The sequence below is a fragment of the Coffea arabica genome, chromosome 5c, assembly GCF_036785885.1.
Source record: "Coffea arabica cultivar ET-39 chromosome 5c, Coffea Arabica ET-39 HiFi, whole genome shotgun sequence".
NCBI classification, from domain to species: domain Eukaryota; kingdom Viridiplantae; phylum Streptophyta; class Magnoliopsida; order Gentianales; family Rubiaceae; genus Coffea; species Coffea arabica.
The window spans coordinates 48,331,573-48,353,093 of record NC_092319.1 but is presented as its reverse complement, the minus strand read 5'-3'; the positions used below and the strand labels follow the sequence as shown (position 1 = coordinate 48,353,093).

The following is a 21,521-nucleotide window of genomic DNA, read 5'->3' as shown; positions in this document are numbered from 1 at the left end:
ACGAAAAGGATTGAGCAATTTTGCATTGAGACGGGAAAATGTTGATCAACTTGTTTCCGAGCACGCCATCCTCCAAGAATGCAAGTCATTGGTTGGACTTTTGGCCTCACTTCAAATAGTCTTCTTCTATGACGAAAAAGTAACAAAAAAAGTGGACAGCGACGCTCTGTCAGACAAAGACTAGTCTAGCAACCACCGGGGCCGCCTGTCCGGTAGATGTAGATATAATCCAAATACGTTTGGCCATTGAGATGGGGAATGCATATGATGTGATGTGCAACGCAAATAATCCATAAGTGATAGTAGTATATACGGAGGGAATTTGTGGCGGAAATATATATATATATATATATATATATATATGATGGATAACTTTCTCCGACAAAAGAGAAAGTTAATTCGAAAAAATGTCACAATTTAAAGGATGATGAGATCCTCTGCTCTCCATTATTTTTCTCTCCATTTATCTACATACATTTTTTTTTAATATTTATACAATTGAATTTTTTGCAATAATCTGTTCGTGTTAGTAATTTTATTCCCACAATTACATCAACACACTCAAAAAATCAAATTCATTTATGAATGTTTTGCTTTTCAATTTGCACGAAACATTTTGACTAGGCAAAACAGGTTAAAGTTACGATGAAAGTTGCAAAATTTGATCCAACATAAAATTTAATTAACTTAATTTCAATTTTTGTATATACTTTACACAACTAACTAGAGAAGTATAAAGTGGATGTTCTTAATTTTTAAAAATAATAAAATGATTATATTTATTTGGGTATAACGGAGAAACCTCCAATTATTGGAAAGGAACCTCACTTAGTTAGTCGGGAGCGTGTATTTACATGTGGTAATTTAAATGTGATATAAGTATCTTAATTAAAGAGTGCTCGTCCTTTGACAGGAAAAAAAAAAAAAAAAAACTTAGTCTTGTACCCTAGTGATTTATATGTGCCGTCAGTCATCCCTAAGCCCAGGCTATAGCGCATTCCATTACGTAACGAAACATACAGTGCAATAATTGCTGGCAATGGGTCCCCTAAAGTAGGCTAGGCTAGAGTAGGAGTGGAACCCACCTGCAACCTTCGTCAGCTGTCTGCGGTTGTTCCTGTCTTATAAATAGTAGTAGTTCCATGTAATGGCAAAGAATTCAAATGCCTCTCTGCGCTTTAATTAAATAATAATAAATATTTGAAAACTCCCGGCCTGCCCATTACTGCAGTATTAGAAACTTAATAAATATATGCCACATATATAATAGAGCTGAAAGTCGGAAAAACCAGTGAAGAAAGAGATATTGAAAACAACAGAAATGGGAAGTGGCGGTACTGGTAGAAGCGAGTATATTCCTCTTTTTGAGACGAAGAAGGCGAAGGGCAGGATAGTTCATAGACTGTTTGCTACTTCCATATTTGTTGGGATTATCTTGATTTGGATTTATAGAGCAAGTCACATCCCAAGATCCCAGGAAGATGGGAGATGGGCTTGGATTGGAATGTTTGGAGCTGAAATTTGGTTTGGCCTTTACTGGTTCATCACTCAATCTGTCCGCTGGAGTCTTGTACATCGTCGTACCTTTACCGACAGGCTCTCCCGTAGGTGACGGCTCCTTCCTCTATGCTTTTGGTTTAGCTTCTTGTTCCCATTGTTCTTCAAACTCTTATGATTGTCGATTCGTCAATGATCACACACCGCTAAAATTTAAGAGTCTTGAATGTAGTTCTGTCTTGTGGGATTTCAGAGTTTTTTTCTATGTGCTTTGCAGGTTCGAGAATGAGCTGCCTAAAGTGGACATATTTGTTTGCACAGCTGATCCTGCTGTTGAGCCACCAATCATGGTGATCAATACTGTTTTGTCTGTAATGGCATATGATTATCCAACAGAGAAACTCAGCGTTTATCTCTCTGATGATGGTGGCTCGGAGCTTACCTTCCATGCACTCCTCCAGGCTTCCTATTTCTCTAAGCATTGGCTACCATATTGCAAGAAATACGAGGTGGAGCCAAGGTCTCCTGCAGCTTACTTTGAATCAGATCCCCGAATTTTGGATGCAACCCATACCAAAGACCTTGCATCAATCAAGGTGAATGCACCAAACTAGTCCTGACTTCTGAGGAAAACTATTTGGCCGCTCTGCATTGAAACCACCTCTCTCTCACCCAGAAGTAAAAAAGGCTAAAAGTTTCATATCGATTTTCAATTGATTTGTTTGGGTCAATTAAGTACGGCAGGCAGTGGACTAGTTGAGGATAATATATCGGGATAATATCAGAAACCTCCCTTGAGGTTTCTCTTAATATCACTTGACACCCCTGAGGTTTTAGAAATATCACTGACCTCCCCTAATAATTGTAAAATGACTATATTAACCCTCGCTTGACACATAATTCACAAATAAATGAAGCTCAAAAATTAAAGAAACCGAAGTCACATTCTTCTTTTTCCCTTTTCTCCATCATTCTCTCTTACTCATATTTTTTGGATAACTATGCAATATTTGTTTATCTTTTACTTTTTGTGATTGTGATAAAGTGGGGTATGATTTATTTGCTTATTTTGGGTTGATTTTTATAATGATTGGTATAGTTTAATGGTTTGATTAAAGGGTTGAGAAGATGTTAGAAAAATTTATAGGAAATCGATTTTGAGCATATAGAATTAAGTTAATGCAAGTGTATTTCTTTTCAAATATCATTTTTGTATTTCAAATTTATATTTTTATGGGGTATAGAATTGTGATGTAGTGGTACTACAAGAGATTGCTTTTGAAGTGAACAAAGTGGTTTAGGAACATTTTTATTTAGCAAGTGATAGGGTAGTTTAGGGTTTTTTAAAATTTTGTTACACAAATAACAAAAGTAGGGAGGTAAGTGATATTTTTAAAATTTTAGGGGTGCCAGGTGATATTAAGAGAAATCAGGGAAGGTTTCTGATATTATCCCTAATATATCCTGAAATACTGCAGTTTTCTTGATGCTGAAAAGAAAGTTCAACTTCTTCATCATAAATATATAAAGCAAGCGAGCTAGCTACCAAGATTGTTTCGTCCTAATAAATTTTATAATGAAAGAAGTCCAAAAAAGATTTGAATTTGGTAAGAAACATATTCGTCCTTGAAGGCTTGAACCATTGACAATGACTACCTGGAAAAATCAAGTCCACAGGGCTCATATAATTTACTTTCAACTGCAATAATGCAATTAGGCCTGCCTCATATTTATTTCCTTAGGAGCTTCGACACATCAATTTCATTGTTGGAGTATTAGGCAGCCACAGCATATATAATGATCTAACCACAGGAAAAAAAATGATAATCCTATCATATTTAGGGGTACCTTGGATCATATGGAAGTCCAGATGGAAGTTATACTCAATCACAACCAACTTAGTTCCCTTAGTTATGATATTGATGACATGATATAGCTATTAATGAGCCAATTGATAACAAAACATAAGACACAAGATGCAGATGTAAGCCCAGTCCAAAAAAAAAAAAAAAAATCTCTAGTTGTGTCTCATGGTTGCCATGAGACTGTTCATGCAGTTATGCTGCATTACCGATATATTGCTCTTCAGCATGCCTGACACTATTAATTTGGAACTCATCAGTTAATTAGCCTTCTTATTTTGTGCTGATGAAATTGCAGAAATTATATGAACAACTGGAGAACAAGGTTCTGCTTGCAAACAAACTAGGACAAATACCCGATAAATCAGAACACAAAGGCTTTGCTATGTGGGATTCATCTTCATCTCGTGGGAATCATGATGCCATCCTGCAGGTATGTAGAACTCATACTAACCGTCCCAATTAAAATGATCAGGTTACAAAGGAGATATTTGCATTTTTTTTCCTCTTTTTGGTTTTCCAGCCAGGACAACCTCGGTTCTACGTTATACGACTACACAGTCTACTCAGATCAGTAAAGCAACACATTTTGTGCTTCTTATTTGGCTGAGAGGTGCTCATTTTGTTTCATCAGATTCTCGTTAATGGAAGCGACCCAGAAGCAAGGGATGTTGCAGGATGTAAATTGCCTACACTAGTGTACTTGGCTAGGGAGAAGCGACCCGAGCATTTTCACAACTTCAAAGCTGGAGCAATGAATGCTTTGGTAACTCGATTACTTGATACACTTCTTGGTCTTAATGAACGAATCAAATCTATTAGACATATAGTTATTAAACCAGCCCGGTAGTTGAACCGGTCAAACCGATGGACCGATCATGGAACCGGTTCGGTTTAGCAACTGGATCGTGGTTGCAGATGACTCATTTTAAACCATTTGGTGCGAATGGCCGAACTTGTGATCCGTTATATCCGACAGGTTTTAAAATTTTTTATGAAATTGTCTTTTATCTAACTATTTAATTTGACTAGTCACGTCAACATAGTCATTGTCGTATTTTTGACAGTTAGATGAGAAAAACTGAAAAGGGATTTGGGAATTAGGGTTTCTTTTTTTTTTTGACACTTAGATTTATCATTTATGTTTGTATATAATATCAATATGAATTCATGAACTAAGAAACACATATGAGTATGGCTTGTGTGTATGAACTATGAAATATGAATAGGTTATGACTTGTTAATATTTAAGAATTTTTGTATTTTTATTATAATTTTGTGTTTATTTAATTATATTGTATATTGTTTTATTATATAGTTTGACCCGACGGTTCAATCAATGGCCTGCCAGTTATACCACTGATCTGCCAACCCGGTCCTTCTGCTGGGTTGGTTTCAATAACTATTTTAGACTTGAAAATCCTTCTCCATAAGTTTTCTAATTTTTTACCCTCATGTCTCCTATGAGATACCCAAAAGATTTTTAGAATATTAATCCCGTGTGAGATATTTATAGACACTTTGTGCTTAATGCAGATAAGGGTGTCGTCCGAGATCAGCAATGGACCAGTGATCCTAAATGTGGACTGTGATATGTACTCAAATGATTCACAATCAATACGAGATGCTCTTTGTTTCTTGATGGATGAGGAAAAAGGCCACGAGTTTGCTTACGTCCAGTTTCCACAGATCTTCAAGAACATTACTAAGAATGATTTGTACGCTAACTCAATGACAGCAGGTAGAGAGGTGAGTAGAATAACATAGAAGTTCTTGCTTGTGTACATTAACCTTGCCTATTGTTTCATTACCCCATTGCGTGAATTCTTAAGCTACTACAGAGGTAGATAATTTACTTATAAACTCTGTCATACTTGACCAGTATAGTCAGTCCATGTTATGCTTCAATATCCCTAAAAAGACCCTGGTTCTGTAATTAAGGTGGAATTCCACGGTTTGGATGCCTTTGGAGGCCCACCATATATTGGAAGTGGATGCTTTCATAGAAGAGAAATCCTGAGTGGAAGAAAGTACAGCAAGTGTTATAAGATTGATTTGAAGACACAGAATGAGTGCAAGATGGGCAATGTGCATGAACTGGAAGAAAGACTTAAGAGCCTCGCAAGCTGTACATACGAGCAAAATACTGAATGGGGGCATGAGGTCTTGTTCTTACACATATCCACATTATTAATTTTGTTGTGTTGTCAAATTCATTATTATGACACTAGCAACTATTTTGGCATACAGATGGGTTTAAAGTATGGGTGTCCAGTTGAAGACGTGATAACGGGTTTGTCCATTCAATGCCAAGGATGGAAATCAGTCTATCCTAATCCAGAAAGGCCAGCATTTTTGGGTGTTGCAGGGACGACATTGGATCAGATACTCGTGCAGCAAAAGAGATGGTCTGAGGGTGATCTACAAATTCTGCTTTCAAAGTACAGTCCAGCATGGTATGGACTAGGAAGGATTCACATTGGCCTTACAATGGGGTACTTAATTTACTGTTTATGGTCTCCTAATTGCGTGGCGGTATTGTATTACTCCATCATCCCTTCTCTTCATCTACTCAAAGGCATTCCCTTATTTCCACAGGTATATAGTTCTCTAATTTTTACATGTAGTATTATAGTCAACCGGCCCCTTACCCCTTTTTCCTTTATTTGTATCAAATATCAATCGATGGTTGATACGTTTCTTTCGAATTCAGGTCTCAAGCGTATGGTTTCTTCCATTTGCTTATGTTGTCATCGCGGAGCACATATACAGTGCTGTTGAGTTTCTTTTGTCAGGCGGAACATTTCTGGGCTGGTGGAATGAACAGAGAATGTGGCTTTACAAAAGAACAAGCTCTTACCTGTTAGCCTTTGTGGATACAATCTTAAAGTTGCTAGGCTTTTCTGACGTGAAATTTGTCATCTCAAGCAAAGTCTCTGATGAGGATGCCTCCAAGAGATACGGGGAAGAGATATTGGAGTTTGGAACCACTTCACCAATGTTTATCATTATATCGACATTGGCACTGCTCAACCTGTTTTGCTTGACAGGAATACTGATGAAACTGAAGGCCAATTTATCTCTCGGCTTTCTTTGGGAAACCATGGCTTTGCAGATTCTTCTTTGCGGGGCTTTCATTGTAATCAATTTACCTTTGTTTGATGCTCTTTTCTTTAGAAAGGACAACGGCAGAATGCCAAGCTCTGTAACTAGCAAATCTGTTTTCTTGGCACTTCTTGCTTGTACTTCTTTCACACCTCTGTACTGAATTTTTTTGCTTTCAAGCATGAGAGTTTAGACTCTCTCGTACTTTCATATGGGTCAGGGGTAACATATTTTTGTTGATCGTCTGCTATCTTCCTTTGCCCTGAGTTTTTATTAATCGCTTATTACACTCGTCAATTCCATGTTCTTTCAGCGCTCCTCCAATCAACAAACACCCCCCAAACTCAAACAAAAAAAAAAAAAAAACCCAAAGAAACACAATAAAAAAGGAAAAAAAAAAAAAAGAATTCTTGCTTCTCGCTGTGAGTTGACGACGTCATTCTAGTTTGGCAAATCAAGAAAAGAACAGAAAAACACGTCACACTGAAAAAAGTCTTCAATGTAAAACAAATCAAACAAAAAGTCAAATGCATTTTCTGAACAAGTCTTCAATCTGTGAAGTAGCATAATAATGTGAGAATTCATTATGACGTAAAAGCCGCTAAGTGATATTATTATTATTTCTATTTTGCAATTAATTCCTTCTCTCTGTCTTTATTGTAAGAGTAATGTACTACTTACTAATATTATCCTTTTCCACGTGGAAAAATCTGATTGGTAGTCTCTGCAAAAACCACGTATCCCGAGTAACCATCGTACTTATGGTGCATCCTAAGCATAGCATCAAATCTCCTTCAGCCTAGATCACCAAACCGAAGTACATTTCACAAAGTCCAAGTCCCAATCCCCCCAACTCCACGCCTCCGCCCAGAAAAAAGGTTGAAACAGTGGAAAAGAAAATAAAAAACCAAAGAAAAAAAAAGTCTTAATCTTGTTAAAACAGCAGCTGCAATTGGTTAATCTGTAGCACTAAGATTCCAAACACGGTAATATTCTGTTCCCTTTGTTTGATTTCTTCTTCGGGTAGGTATTATTGATAGGAATTAAAAGATTGGATTTTGATGAACTGAATGCAGAAGATGATGAAAATCTGGTGGTGGGTCGTGACGGTGGTGCTTGTATCGAGCTTAGGTAGTTGTTTTGGGATTAGATTTGTGATAGACAGAGAAGAATGCATATCCCATAAGGTTGAATATGGAGCCACCGTTCACTATTCTTTTGTGGTGATTAAGTCAGATGGTTCGTGGCATTTCAGTCATGAGGGCGTTGATCTTGTGGTATTTCTCATCTTCCTTTATTCGTTTTAAATTTGTAATTTGTATCCTAGCAGAGATGTTTATGTTTTTGAGGTTAAAAATTCTATCTTTCCTATTTTCATTTTAGCTCTTACTTCTCTGTTCCATCCCCCCCCCCCTCTCTCTCTCGTTTAAGGGAGGCAATTTAATCGAAAACCTAGTGTTTTCCAGGTTAAGTTTATGCTAATAAGTTAACCACTTGGCTGTTGTTCGCGTGGTCTAAATGTTGATTCTTTATTAGAAGTATTTATCAAAGTTTGAACTTGGTTATCTGAAAATAGACTAATTGTTGCTACTAAAATTTGTCCTGAGATAGAATGGTTTGTGTTAATGGAGGACGGTCTGTGCAGGCGTCCTGGAGAAATATTCTTTGGTGGTAGGGAAATGTGAATTAATATTTTACGTCTTTCTTGTAGTTGTAATGCTGCTCATTCTCCAAGTTGTTGGAGTATTGATTAAGAAAATGCAGCACATAAGAGGAAGCTATGAAACATTTCCCTTGAAATTCCCCTAGTGAAAGAGTTGAAAGTATCTAACTTCTCGTTTACTTTTAGATATGTTAAAATTCGAGAACATTATTTGCTATCCAAGTCCAACACACAGACAGCTCTTATGAGGCTATATGCTTCTGCACCATATAGATTGTGGTGATTGCTATCTGCAGCTGGTTGCATGTGCAAGCATGAGGGCCAGAGAGATGTTTATTCTCCTACTTGTTTGGACCACAGATAGATATCAGTTAGTATTTTGACGTGCTTTTCTATATGATAAACTCTGTTAACAGCATACAACATAAACTCCTTCTTGCTTGTGTAAATGTGCATGCCTGTCTGTAATCGATTAACATCATCTTCTCAGGTTAGTGTTCAAGATTGAACAAAATTTTCCCTGTGTAGAGTCTTTGGTTAGAAAGTCAATAATAGCAGATAAGTGTTGCTAGAAGATTGGCAAATAATTGTTAGTTTAAACCCCAAAAGCTCTTGCCACTGGGATTCAGAACAGGATACTGTAAGCAAAAAGGTTCTTTTATCTGAGAATTCTCATTTCTTGAGATGAAGCCATTCAAGTTTATTCTTGCCACCAGGCTAGTCCTTTAGGGCTCTTACGAGAATACATCTAACAGTTGCTGATGGTGCGCCCAAAACTTTTGTCACAAAACTAGCCATCGATATCACGATAGTTGATTGATTAATGTGAGGGAACAATGTGGTGGGTTCTTTTGTTGAATATGTCGTGATGAAAGCAAGATCAAGTTTCACTGGTTTTGTTTCAATACAAATTTGGTTCTCTCTCCTTTCTGGAAATATCAGGTAAAGGGACCAACTGGCGAACAAGTTCATGACTTTCGGGACAAGACAAGTGAGAAGGGTGAGTTTGTGGCTTACCATGAAGGAGTTTACAAGTTCTGTTTTACCAACAAGTCTCCTTATCATGAAACCGTAGACTTTGATGTGCAAGCTGGTCATTTTATATTTCATGATGAGCATGCAAAAGATGGTGAGCATATTCTGTAATCATTCTTAACTTCTGTTTGTTCTTCAATCCAAATTGGGAGAGTCAACTTACTGCTTCTGTTGTGAATTTCACAGAGCATTTCAAACCATTGTTTGAGCATATTAGCAAGCTAGAGGAGGCTTTATATAACATTCAATTCGAACAGCATTGGCTAGAAGCTCAAACTGAACGCCAGGCAATAGGTACTGCAAATCTCTTGTTCTCTCTATATATATATTTTTTATAGTTTTCTTCCATAGAATAGTCATATGCCGTTGTTGAATAGTTTCTTTAATGTGCCTTTCCAACTTGTATGCCAATACAAATGGACACTTGGTATAAAGCATAGTCTTGATATCTTCCATGGACATGCAGTGAATGAAGGAATGGGCAAAAAAGTTATGCACAAAGCTATGTATGAATCATTGGCTCTGATTGCTGCGAGTGTTTTACAAGTTTACCTCTTGCGTCGATTATTTGACCGGAAGCTTGGAATCTCCAGAGTTTAGCCGTTTCAGAGTTTTGTCAGGATGCTCGTTAGCATCAGTGTAATAGCATAGTCATCGACTTCTTTTACCCATTTTGAGAATCATGCATGTTGTTCTGAAGTATATATAGTTACAAGAATTTGTTAGCCAATAATAGCCCCCCTATTTTTGCCTTTGCTTTTCTTTCGTTTCGTACTTAAGATCAATTTTGGAAATATGGTTTGCAACTAAATTAGGGATGTGAAACAAGGGTTATTACCAACATAATTCCTACCTTTTAAACTGCTGCTATAGTTGCTATACTTTTCTCGGTTGCGAAGTGATTAACTCCTATTACGTTTATGTGAAACCGTGAGTGTTCTTCAGTCTCGCGAACTCTGCAAGTGTTCCTCATGCATACTGCAGTCCACGCAGCTTAATTTATTTTGTTTGTGGTAGCTAGTTTTTTTTTTTTTTTTGCCAACATTTTCTTACGAAAATAAGAATTTTGTTAAATAAACCTAATCCCTGCAGAAACTCCAAAAGCCGGCAGCTAGTTGAGTAGCAAATTATACCACGAATCGACGATGCTCTGTGCCGAAGTCAATGGAAATTGTAGGCTGATTGAGACACTTTTTCGTCAGGGAAGACCATCAAACGAAATGACAGAAAGTGGCCCCAATTTTACGGGCTTGGACCATTCAGCAGGCTCATTTACGGAAAACTTGAACAGCTATCAGGCTTATCTTTTGAGCAAAGAGCCCATATGAAGGGCAGAATCAAGTCCGCTTAACACAGGATAATTTTTTTTTTGGCTGGAGGCCGAGAGGAAGAACATGAATTTGCCAGAATGCTGAACTCAGGAACAGAAAAAGGAGCCGTGAGGGGCTTATCATGCATAGCCACGTTATAGACCCGTCAAAAATGGTAAAGAATCTGCCAACGTCTTCCAGCCTGACATGGTGATATTTTCATTATCAAAAAAATTAAACAAACTGATGAGCTCAAACCCAGCGCTCTACAATTTGTGCGGCCAACAAGGAAATTAAAGAGAGGCTAAAGAAAACGAAGAGTACAAGAGACTGTTTCATAAAAGGTTCATATACAGCATATTGCTTACAGCTCACCACATCCCACAATACAAACAGCGCAAAAAGACCCAGCAAGTAATAAAATGGTGAATGTTAAGAAAAACGATCGATGATCAACAACAGCTCTACAAACCACATAATAAAGAAACTAAAGTTAACAGAAAACCTAACTCCCAACAATAATCCAACAAGATATAACATATAGATATATTGAGAATTCAGTGTATTTGATCTTCTTTTCCCCTACACCAACAAAGTTTGCAGCACAGAAAATGGACTCTAGCAGTGACTGCTACCACCCTGCAACTCCTATGTAGAGGGAGATAAAATGTGGGATTGATTATGCACATGACGCCTCTATTTAGCTGATACAGGGATCAATCTCGTCAAGATTCTGCATGTGGGCTTTGCATGCAGCAAAACCAGTTTTTCTGCAAGCAAACACAACATCAACACCAGTACAATAACTAGAGCACAATTTTATAATGCTAACAAACCAAAATCTTTTGAAATAAATCAAAAGCTACAACATCAAGCAATGGTCTTGATGTAGCTGAAATGCACACTAGCAGGCACACAGTATACTGGACTCTCCACCAATTTTGACCAGTCTAATTAGTTGGGGCAACCAGCCAAGCAAGTTAGATATCAAAAGACAGATATGAGTATGATAAAAAGAATACTGAAACTTTTAAGACAAAAAGATGCTTCCATGTACGATAGAAATGTTTGCAATTATTTTGTAGGATAAGTACAGAAAGCTAGAGTATGTTAAATGAATTTATCCCAATTGAAAGAAGTAAAAAAGATTCAGAACTTTGGTTTTCCATTTGCTAAGGCAAAAAGAACGCTAATGCTATCACAAAAATCTCAGCATTTGTAACAAATTGATGCAAAGATGCCCATTACAAGGGGAATTTCCGTTACCAGTCACACCCTCTCATGTCCATGAAAATAGTTTTAGAGAAAAACTCAAGGCAACTTACACCCTGAGGTTTCACTGGATCCGCTCCTTGTTTAGCTGCAGCATCTGCCTTTGATGGTGACTCAGGCTTTCCGCCAGTTTTTTTCTCATCCCTGGCCTTGTTGAAAATCACAGTAAATCCTTCTGCAGAAGCTGGGTCATTAACGTCCCATTCACCAAACTTTGGCAATGGTCGACCCTTCTCCTACCAGAAGCACAATGCATTAAGATTTTGGTCAGCCATGCCCTTGTTCCCATATCAGAAAAGGCCAAATGCTTTGCAAAACAAAGGTTTCACAAATTCCTAACTATACAAAGTTACAAGCACAGTACCAGGAAAGGTAAACCAATTTGCAAATTTTGGTTAGGAGCACAAATCGTTCTTTTTCAACTAAAATGCAGGTGATATTTGAGACAATAGTAATTACTTAAACTACATCTATCCTTGCGCTACTGAAAATAAATCAAACATATAATGCTTTTATGTGCCTTCATAACTTCTAGAGTTTTATTACCTAAGGGACCTAAAGAAACACAAGCCAATTTCCACCATCTTGTCAACATTTTGAAGCACCAAGTTGTAGAGGAGAAAGATCTCCATAAGAATAAGCAGTGAATTCAGCATTCTGGTTTCAGAGAAATTCCATTCCATTATTGTGTGCAAACTAAGGGAAGAAAACCACTGAAGACCACATGAGTAGGCTTTGTTCCGAAAAGAATAAGCTATAGTCACCAAAACAATACAATCAAGATTGACTCTTCAAATGCTTAATGCATCAAATGAGACATTTTGAGTCCATAAGTTAGGTAAGGCTACATCAACTTCACCAATTATAGTATGTCTAGCTATATCTTTCCACTGAACTTAATTAATATGTTTAAGTACATAAGGATTGATAGAAATTTCCAGTTGATTGCATGATAAGAAGTAAACAGCAGAAGCTAACATAACAGGTTTACCCAATAAAATAGATGAAGGAAGCAACTTATTCTTCCGTTCATCCTTGTATTGAGTAAATTTACAAGTACTTCCATCACCAATGGCAAAAATCATGACCAAAAACGGAAATTTTTTTTTTTAAAAGAAGGACATTTACTGAAACTAGAACCTCAATAAATACTAGTTATTTTACAGTTTCCCTTCAAGTTAATCAGCGAATACAATAAACAAAAAAAAAAAACAAAAAAGAAAAGAAGAACAAATACAATCAAAGAATAAAACTAAAAAAAAAATTTGATCCAAACATCAAAATCGAATACCCACCAAAAGAGTTGAAGGAACAGAGAAAGAGAATCTAGGGCAATCCGGTTTCTTTCTTGTCTAGTCAAAAGCAAGATTACAAATTTTTTTCCCGTTTATGGCAAAAAGAAATTACACACAGAAGAATACATACCGACATGAATCCACGAACAGGAGAGATATTTTCGTTAAGGCGAAAATGACTAATCAAATCGCACTGGCGGAGCTGAGAAATAGAGAGAGATGACAGAGAGAAATAAAGAGAGAAAGAAAGAGAGATGGAATTGCAATTCTTCCGTCGTTGGGTTGGGTGTGAGCGTATATGTATACAGACATGTGTATGTATATATATATATATATGTGTGCATAAAGTAGCAGAGTATTATTGTAGCAGTGGTAATAATGGATTGGATTTGGGGGATCCGTGTTTTTATTATTATCATTATTATTATTTTCTGTCCGGACAATTTTCCTTACCTTAGTTTAAGGTTTATCTCTATGTAAAGTTCCCAGACTCCGGAAATATCCTTTGCAAAATATGTAAAAAAAATAAAAAATAAAAAAAAATCATATGAAGCTAAATATATTGATGATCTTTTCACTAAATAAATAGTAGCAGTAGTAGCGTTTGAATTAAAAGGTTATTATTAATTACCGTATCTGAAATTGAACATTTTCCAAGTTTAAGAGTTTTTACTCCTTCAAGAACTGGAGAACTTTTCTAATAAAAAAATGATAGCAATAAGTATTTACTATAAAGCTAACTCATACGGTCAAAAAAAATAAAATAATAAGTAGATTTTGCATTAATAATATGTTCTTTGTTTATTGTTTAATTATTCAGTTCCATTTTTATAACTTAAGCACAAAGGTTTTTTTTTCTTTTTTTCTTAAAGCACTAGAAAATATTTTATAATATTTGGAATCGAGAGAGAGATTCCATCTGCACGGTAATTAGTAATAATAGCATGCTAAAATCGCATCTAATCTAATCGAGCTTGACTCGTTTACAATAATAAATAATAAAATAATAATATAATTACAAGTTAGCAGTACATAGTACAACCCCACAAACGGGGCCACAATCATTTAGTCATCTTCTCTTCAGTTCTTCTCATCTTCTGCGTGTTTTAGTGATTCTCCTCCAAGACTGACTTTTGAATTTTCTTTCACATTCAACAATAAAACTGAGTTTCCGCTCCGTTGGGTTCCTTCGCGCACTTAACGCGTTCGGATCGGGTTAGGACACCGGGCCCGAGTCGCAGAGGATTAGTCGGGTCCCGTAAGGATTGACCCGGACCCCCTTGTGTCGACAAAAAAAAAAAGATAACAACAAAAGCATGACAAAGATTAAAAAAGAAAAAAAAAAGCCCATTAAACACCTTTGAAGAAGTCAATTAGATAGACTACAATGATAATGATATACGTACAATGTTGTTTGCTTCCAGCCTTTCTTGATCAGCATTCACACATTTTCTCAGTTCTAGAAAGTGTATCAGTTAAAAGTTCCATAATCCCAGAACATTACAACTGAGAATACGGAGGAGAAAGGAATAAATAAATTAGAGAATTGAGTAAAGAAATGAGGAGGACGGTAGGTACACCATCTTCATCACAAGTCACTGTATAATGAAGTCAACTGAGGGAGCTTACGCTTCATCACAAGTCACCAAATCATTGCCCCCTCAATCATTGGAAGACGACCATATTGCGTACGATCGATCGCTTCCATTCCACTTGCCTTGCCTTGCCTCCAGTAGAAAGTGCAGATTGATAGAAGTTTCACACAACACAACACACCTCGCACTTGCGCACTCCATAACACATATCTGTTCCTGGCTGCATCGCGAAAAATGTTCCATTATTTTACCTGGAGAGGAGGGGACCTAAAATTATAACAGTAATCACGGGTCGTTACCAATCTGACCTTTTTTTTCCAGCTCTGGGCCATATTCAGGCAATCGAGTCCAGCAAGCAGACCTTGATAAGCTTTATGATCAGCCGAGATTTCAGCAGGGAGGCAGGCATGAATGCCAATTAAGTATTTTGCATAGCTACTTCAGCACGGAACTATTAGGAGGAGGTACTCTGCGGTAGCATGCAAAGTAGCTGCCAAGAACAGTGACACAGAGAGTTAGCCAGTGGCTTTACAAGGAATTAAACGCTTTCACACCTTAATGGCTACTTGATACCAATTCCACATTACTGGTATAGTTGTACTTCTAAATTGACTTGTATGTTATCTACCTTTACGCTCCTTGCCAGGAGAATTTGAAGAATCACGCCTGGATTTCTTCAAATCAGCCCAAAATTTGAGAGTTGGAAAGCAGATTACCACTTCAAAAATCCTTCCAATGAGAGAGAGAAACATGACCATGCATGTCATCAAACAATTTAGACACGTACATATATCAAGTCAAAAAACACTTGCGAGAAATCTTGGAAGCTGAAAGACAAAGAGTCATGTGACAAAATATTTCTAAGAACCTGCTCCAAGGTCCATAATGCAGCATAAGAATAACTGTTTACTTAAAAACTTAAAGAAAATTTAACCTTCCATAAATCGCAAACAAGTTTAACTCATTTTCTTCCTCCACAAGTTTTTACTTGCCTTATTCTCCTTGGTTTCTGGAAATTTTACATCTGAAGAGCAGGATCGAGTGAGAGGTCAGAGTAGCACACATAGCTGATAACTTCTCAAGGGTCCGATTCCAATTCAAATCCTGTGAATTAAGAAAAGCACAAATCAGTTTACAACATGTCAAATATAAGCCAATACTCCTGAGTTGGAAGAAGGCATTGTTGAAAGGCAATGTTACAAACCGCTTAAAAAGACCAATCTTAGTTATGAGGATACCAACTCAACCTCATTTTGGGCATCCTAGACAAGTTTAAAAGCAGTGAAATTGAACAAAATTACCTTATTGAGATGGTCCACAAGCGTCTGCTCTGACCATAAAAAATGCAAAATCTAGTCATCCTTTTTGGCACCCAAGGAGTTGATTCTGATGATAACTACTCAAAGGCTGAAAAAACATTAAAATTAAAAAAAATCTCATTCATACCAAGAACATAAAACAAACATCTGTACATACAGATAATTACTTGAGAACTCAAAAGTTTTGGTATAGGAAATAGACCTAGTGTGGAGTGAGATGGCAGTTTAAATCATCTGAAACAATCATAAACTTGCAGAAGTGCCGAATGATGAATATTCCCAATGGCTATACTCCTTTTCGTGGCTGCAGCTACTCTTTCTTTTGATCAAGAAGTCTAACTTCTCCATTGCAACCACTGATGTCTTGCACCAAAGTTGGGCATCCAAATCTTGACTTATCAGTCCTCTTTCTTGCAGATCCACTAGAAGGGTTTTGCCCTTAACAGAATCATTTTCAGAAGAAACTGCATGAAGGAGCACCCTAAAGGTTGTGACAGTGGGGCAGAGATCCCTCTGCTTCATTTCCTTGTACAAATCAAATGCTTGAAGTTTGTCACCGCTGACACAAAGGCCTGATATAAGAACATTGTATGTAACAGCATCTGGCTTTCTTCCATGAAGTTCCATTATAGTTTTTAACTCCAATGCCTCAGAAAATTTAGATTCATTGCAAAACTGATGCATGAGAGTTGTAAAAGTTGCAACAGTTGGTACAAGTTGTCCCCTTAGCATGCAATCAAGAAAAAACATTGCTTCCTCTGTCTTTCCACGTCGCACAAGGCCTCTAACCATGGCACTTTCAGCTACATTTTGGGAGCTCAGGCCTAGTGTCTCCATCTCATCTTTTAACCTGAATGCTCCGCGTATGTCTCCCACTCTACACAAACCAGTGATTACGCTACAGTATTGTCTTTCTGTAGGTATAAAGCCTTTTCCTGACATTCCATGCAACACAATACGAGATGCTTGGAAATTAGATGCTCTTCCAAGTCCCATAAGTATAGAGCTGTAAGTATCTCCATCCTCTGAAACTCCAATAGACCTCATTATGTTCAAAAGGTCAAAGACCTTCTCCATTTTGTCCCTCTCAGAATATTTGGTAATTAACATGTTAAACATCATGGTGTCAGCCATAGTCCCCTCCAAAATCATCTTTTTAAGAAATTTGACACCAATATCCACCATCCCTGACTCGCAGAGTCCGAGAATTATAGAATGGTATGTTATTTTATCAGGAAGAAGATCTTTCCTCACCATAGTGGCATACAAGGAAAAGCATTCTGATATGCGTTGTTGCTTGGAGTGCCCATGTAAAAGAATATTATACGTAGCCAAATTAGAGCACAAATGTCTACCACTCATCATTGAGAAAAGACTCTTGGCCTTTGCTAGTTGTCCAATTCTTGAATAACCATCCAGCATAGCATTGAATGCCACTGTATCAACGTTCAAACCATTTTTTAACATCTCATCATAAAAATAAGTAGCAATCTTTGGATGGCCACTCTTGAAAAGCCCATTGATGATACAGGTATACAGTACCTGGTTTGGAAAGAAGGTTCCTCTTTCCAATACTCTTCCAAACAGTATAATTGCAGTAACCATCCTGCCTTTTCTACATAACCCATCAAAAAGACTAGTATATGTGCAATCATCAGGAAGCACATTATTTGAAACCATTTCGTCTAAAAGGCTTAATGTCATCTGGAACTTTCCTGATTTACAAGTCTCAGCCAGTAAGATGTTGTATGCAGCAGCATTGACAGCATAAGGGATGTGCCGAAGTTGATCAAAAAATTTCACTCCTATTAAAAGATTCCCTGCTGTGCATAGTGATTTTAAAAGACTCGCATATGTGTAAGAGCTTGGGTGATTACCCAATTGAATCATATCATCAAACAAAGAAAATGCCTTTAGCCCATCACCTTTGTTTCTACAGCCACCAATTACACTATTAAAAGTAAATGAATTGGGAGTAATACCAATTCTATGCATGTGATGCATGAAATCTTCTGCTTCACCTATCTTCCCACACCTACAAAGGGAGGATACCAATAAGTTGCAAACAAAAAGATCAGGAACATGGCCACTTTTATGCATTGATGCATAGGTTCTCATTGCTTCAGCAATGTTTCCCTGCTGGCAAAAATGATACAGTAATGTACAATATACAGTATAATTCACTACCAGTCCAGATCTATACATCTTACAGATTATCTCCTTTGAACTATTCATCCTTCCAGCTCTACAGAATCCATTTACAAGTACCGAATATGTGATTAAATCAGGATTTACACCATCCTGAAACATTGCGCCAAGCACCTGTATACTCTCCTCGAGCATTCCATTCTTACATAGCCCATCAATCAGCATGGTATAGGAATTTGGACTAATAACCATACCCTTAATCCTCATTCTCTCGAAAAGATTTCTTGCCAAATCTACCTTATTATGCTTGCATAACCCATTCACAACAGCACCATAACTGACTTCATTAGGTTGTAGTCCTCCTTCTTCCATTTTGTTGAGAAGTTCTGAAGCTTCTTCAAAGTTTCCTTCCAGAGAAAGCCCATTAATCAAGGCATTGTAAGTGATATGGTTCGGTAAAAGGTGAAAACTCAACATCTCTTCATAAAGCTGAGTAGCAACCCCAATTTTTGCCTCTCTGACAAACCCACTAATGAGTGTATTATATGTCACTTGATTTGGGAATACCCTCCTCTTCCGCATCATTCTCAGCAATAAATAACCTTTTGCACTCCTATTATTTCTACAAAGTTCATTCATAAACATGTTATAAGTACACACGTCAGCTTCAATACCCTTAGAACTCATGCGATCCATCAGCCCAAAAGCGGATTTGTATCTTCCGTTCTTGCAATACCAGTTGAGCAACGTGTTATAGGTAACAATGTTTGGAGCATAACCACTTTCTTCCATCTTATTTAGTAGATAACCCGCATTCTTAAGCTTTCCCTCCAAACAAAGAGCATGCAACAGTATATTAAATGTTCCTACATTAGGGCATACATTATTTGCCAGCATTTCCTTGAAAAATGACCATACTGAATCCGCACGCCTGCCCTTCATCATCGCAGCTAGGATCATATTACAAGAATCCGCTGAGGGCCTAAACTTCCGACAACCCATTAAAGAAAATATCTCCAAAGCATCCTCAACCATCCCTCTTCTTACATAAACCCTTATCAAAATGTCAAAAACTGAAGGGTTTGATTTGCAAAGACGATATGTATTCATAAGAGCATCAAAAACATAACTTGACCCAAAACGCATCTCAGATAAATGCATCAAAATTGACTTAGCAGAGTCATACATTTTTGCTCTAATAAGTATGTGGGCCGTTATACAGTACATATGAATTATGTGACTGAGCTCCAAACCTGGTTGCTTTATGACCCAATTGAGAATTTTCAAAGATAATCTTCCGTGGACTGGCCTCAATGATGCCATCCTGTATTCCATCCGGTTCAGTGACTCCCAACGATCTATTGTCAAAATTGTATGAATACTTCTTTCCCTCTTATCACCTATTACCATAACGCACAAGACTTTATGCATTCAAACACGGCCACACACACACACACAGAAGGTAAAGAGAATAGAAATTCAGACATGATAGAAACAAAGTACCAGGTGACTCTGTATCTGCTGCTCTTCTGCTTTCGGGAGTACCTTTCAGTTGTTCTGGGAAATCTTTAGAAATTCTGCCCATTTTGGAAAAAGCTCGGATTTTTACTCCATTTTGGGGAAAAAGAAAAAAGTCTCTGGATGTTGCAGAGCCCAAACAAGAACGCATGACATCTGTATTAATTCAATTGTATTTCTTTTTTGCTGGTACCGGGGATTTGGGAGGGTGTATTTGGCGCTTCTTAAGCAAACGAGACAGCTTGCTAGAAGTCGGTGCCAGAGTATCACTTGCTTACTTTACGGGGAAGAAAATGTGAAGAAGAGGCAAGGGTAGTCTCGTCAACGAAATTTTTAGTTGTTGGACTGAGGTGAAAAAATTGTACTTATTTTTGGGCCTATGATGGGCCATTCTTTAATGAAAGCCAACATCTTTTAATGTGTTCGCTTTCACCTTAAAATCATATATGTGTTGGGCCCTGGGGAAACAGGCTTTAAGACCCTTTAACTAAGGTATCCAATGAGATTACTTAGACGCCCTAAAAGCATTCACAGGCCGTACCAGGCCCAGGCGAAAATAGGCTTTAGGGGAATGGAAAAATGGCCAATTTCGTCCTTATACTTTTTTATAGTGTTAATTTAGTCCTTATATAATTTTTTTGACCAATTTGATACCTATACTTATTTTGCGGTACCAATTGAGGGACGCAGCAGCGGCGCCACCATGTAAATTCAATTAACCAACTAATTGAACAACAAAACAGGGGTATTTCGAGCACTTCACTGCTGGGTTGAACCGATGAAGGACGCAATTCTAAACCTAGGGTTGGGTGCTGAGATTTATGTTGGCAAGATTCCAATTGAGTTTTGAGAATATTGGGGCTTTGCCGAAGAAGTTCTACTGGATTTCAGTTTCCTCTTCTGTTCTGTTACTAGCTATTACCAATTAGAAATCCCTCTTCTCTGCAAACCAGCAGAGCTCTCTCTCTTCTTTTCCCAATTGTTTCAATACGTTTGAGGCCCAAAAGGACATGTTCTGGAGTAGAATGTTTTGGGAACTTCATATAAAGTGATTTTTATCTCTTTTTTTATTCTTTAGAGAGCCTCATACCTGATATACATCCCCTTTTCTTTTATTTTTTTGGAAGAATTTAAATTATGTTGGGTAGTTTATTTTTTGTTTAATTCTATTTCAAGGATACAAGCACATTCTTGGAGATTTTCTAAGTATTTGATTCAGGGTTTAGGAGTTGAGTGATTGAAGAAAAAGAAAATAAAAATGCCAGAGCCTCGGAGATAAGTCATACGGAATCAAGAGAGCAACCTGGTTTGTCTCTATTGTGGAGTTGAAAAGGCAAACTGGTTAGCCTGTGCCTATGGCTGTTGCACCGGAAACTAAAACTTCCTGTCAACAGAACAATAATAGGGAGAAAAACAACCGCAAGAAAAAGAGGGGTTTAGCTAAACTGTAGAGTTAACCTCAATCAAAGCCTTCCTCTTCCAAATACAAAGGTCTCAGGCAGAGGAAATGGGGAAAATGGGCTGCAGAAATTCGCAACCCATTTAAGGGAAAGAGGATCTGGTTGGGTAATTATTTTATAAAGGAAGTTTCAAGAGCCTATGAAGCGAAATGACTTGAATTTGAAGCTAGGGCCATGGTTGATCAAAATGCGTCTGAGAAGTGTTCTAATGTCAATCATAAATATAATATTCAGTCTAGCTCAATGGCGGTTTCCGAGCCACATAATCAAAATGACATTCCTTCTTGTGTATTTGAGGACTCTGCTGAAAGCTTGGTCTCGCGTACGTCACCGGCATCTGTCCTCGAGTTGGAGTGAGACCTTATATGCTACTCCGGCTATGGCTTCTGTGGATGGTGATAAGCAAGATGAAGAAGAAAAGGCGAAAAATGTTGCTGAGGGA

The 21,521-nt window shown here is 37.4% G+C and overlaps 3 protein-coding genes across 11 annotated transcripts; 1 reads left to right on the top strand and 2 right to left on the bottom strand.

Annotated features, from left to right (window-relative positions):
• Positions 1-1,182: 1,182 nt before the first annotated feature.
• Positions 1,183-9,914, top strand: LOC113690929 (transmembrane emp24 domain-containing protein p24beta2). Of its 2 annotated transcripts, XM_027209064.2 has the most exons (12): positions 1,183-1,608; positions 1,775-2,093; positions 3,658-3,792; positions 3,994-4,125; positions 4,896-5,108; positions 5,301-5,522; positions 5,610-5,957; positions 6,073-6,579; positions 7,544-7,741; positions 9,070-9,256; positions 9,349-9,456; positions 9,629-9,895. In XM_027209064.2, the coding sequence occupies exons 1-12, from the start codon at positions 1,322-1,324 to the stop codon at positions 9,760-9,762; spliced, it is 2,790 nt and encodes a 929-aa protein (XP_027064865.1). In that variant the 5' UTR covers positions 1,183-1,321; the 3' UTR covers positions 9,763-9,895. The 2 variants fall into 2 exon arrangements, with proteins under 2 accessions (XP_027064865.1, XP_027064864.1); XM_027209063.2 differs by lacking the exons at positions 1,183-1,608; positions 1,775-2,093; positions 3,658-3,792; ... (3 more) ...; positions 5,610-5,957; positions 6,073-6,579 and adding an exon at positions 7,261-7,450 and having other exon boundaries at positions 7,541-7,741; positions 9,629-9,914.
• An 867-nt stretch (positions 9,915-10,781) lies between these two features.
• Positions 10,782-13,375, bottom strand: LOC113690930 (protein NOI4). The gene is made up of 3 exons (XM_027209065.2): positions 13,170-13,375; positions 11,798-11,980; positions 10,782-11,242 (listed from the first exon to the last, which is right to left on the bottom strand). Exons 1-3 carry the CDS (start codon positions 13,173-13,175, stop codon positions 11,198-11,200), a joined length of 234 nt encoding a protein of 77 aa, XP_027064866.1. The 5' UTR covers positions 13,176-13,375; the 3' UTR covers positions 10,782-11,197.
• A 558-nt stretch (positions 13,376-13,933) lies between these two features.
• Positions 13,934-19,960, bottom strand: LOC113690924 (uncharacterized). 8 transcript variants are annotated; one of them, XM_072051490.1, is made up of 9 exons: positions 19,605-19,959; positions 16,156-19,501; positions 15,936-16,041; positions 15,627-15,738; positions 15,263-15,363; positions 14,943-15,124; positions 14,669-14,854; positions 14,446-14,545; positions 13,934-14,318 (listed from the first exon to the last, which is right to left on the bottom strand). In XM_072051490.1, exons 1-2 carry the CDS (start codon positions 19,768-19,770, stop codon positions 16,197-16,199), a joined length of 3,471 nt encoding a protein of 1,156 aa, XP_071907591.1. In that variant the 5' UTR covers positions 19,771-19,959; the 3' UTR covers positions 13,934-14,318; positions 14,446-14,545; positions 14,669-14,854; positions 14,943-15,124; positions 15,263-15,363; positions 15,627-15,738; positions 15,936-16,041; positions 16,156-16,196. The 8 variants fall into 8 exon arrangements, with proteins under 8 accessions (XP_071907591.1, XP_071907594.1, XP_071907592.1 ...); XM_072051493.1 differs by having other exon boundaries at positions 14,446-14,854; positions 15,263-15,738; positions 16,156-17,773; positions 17,936-17,988; positions 18,157-19,501; XM_072051491.1 differs by having other exon boundaries at positions 14,446-14,854; positions 15,263-15,738; positions 16,156-17,773; positions 17,936-19,501; positions 19,605-19,960.
• Between the last annotated feature and the right edge of the window lie 1,561 nt (positions 19,961-21,521).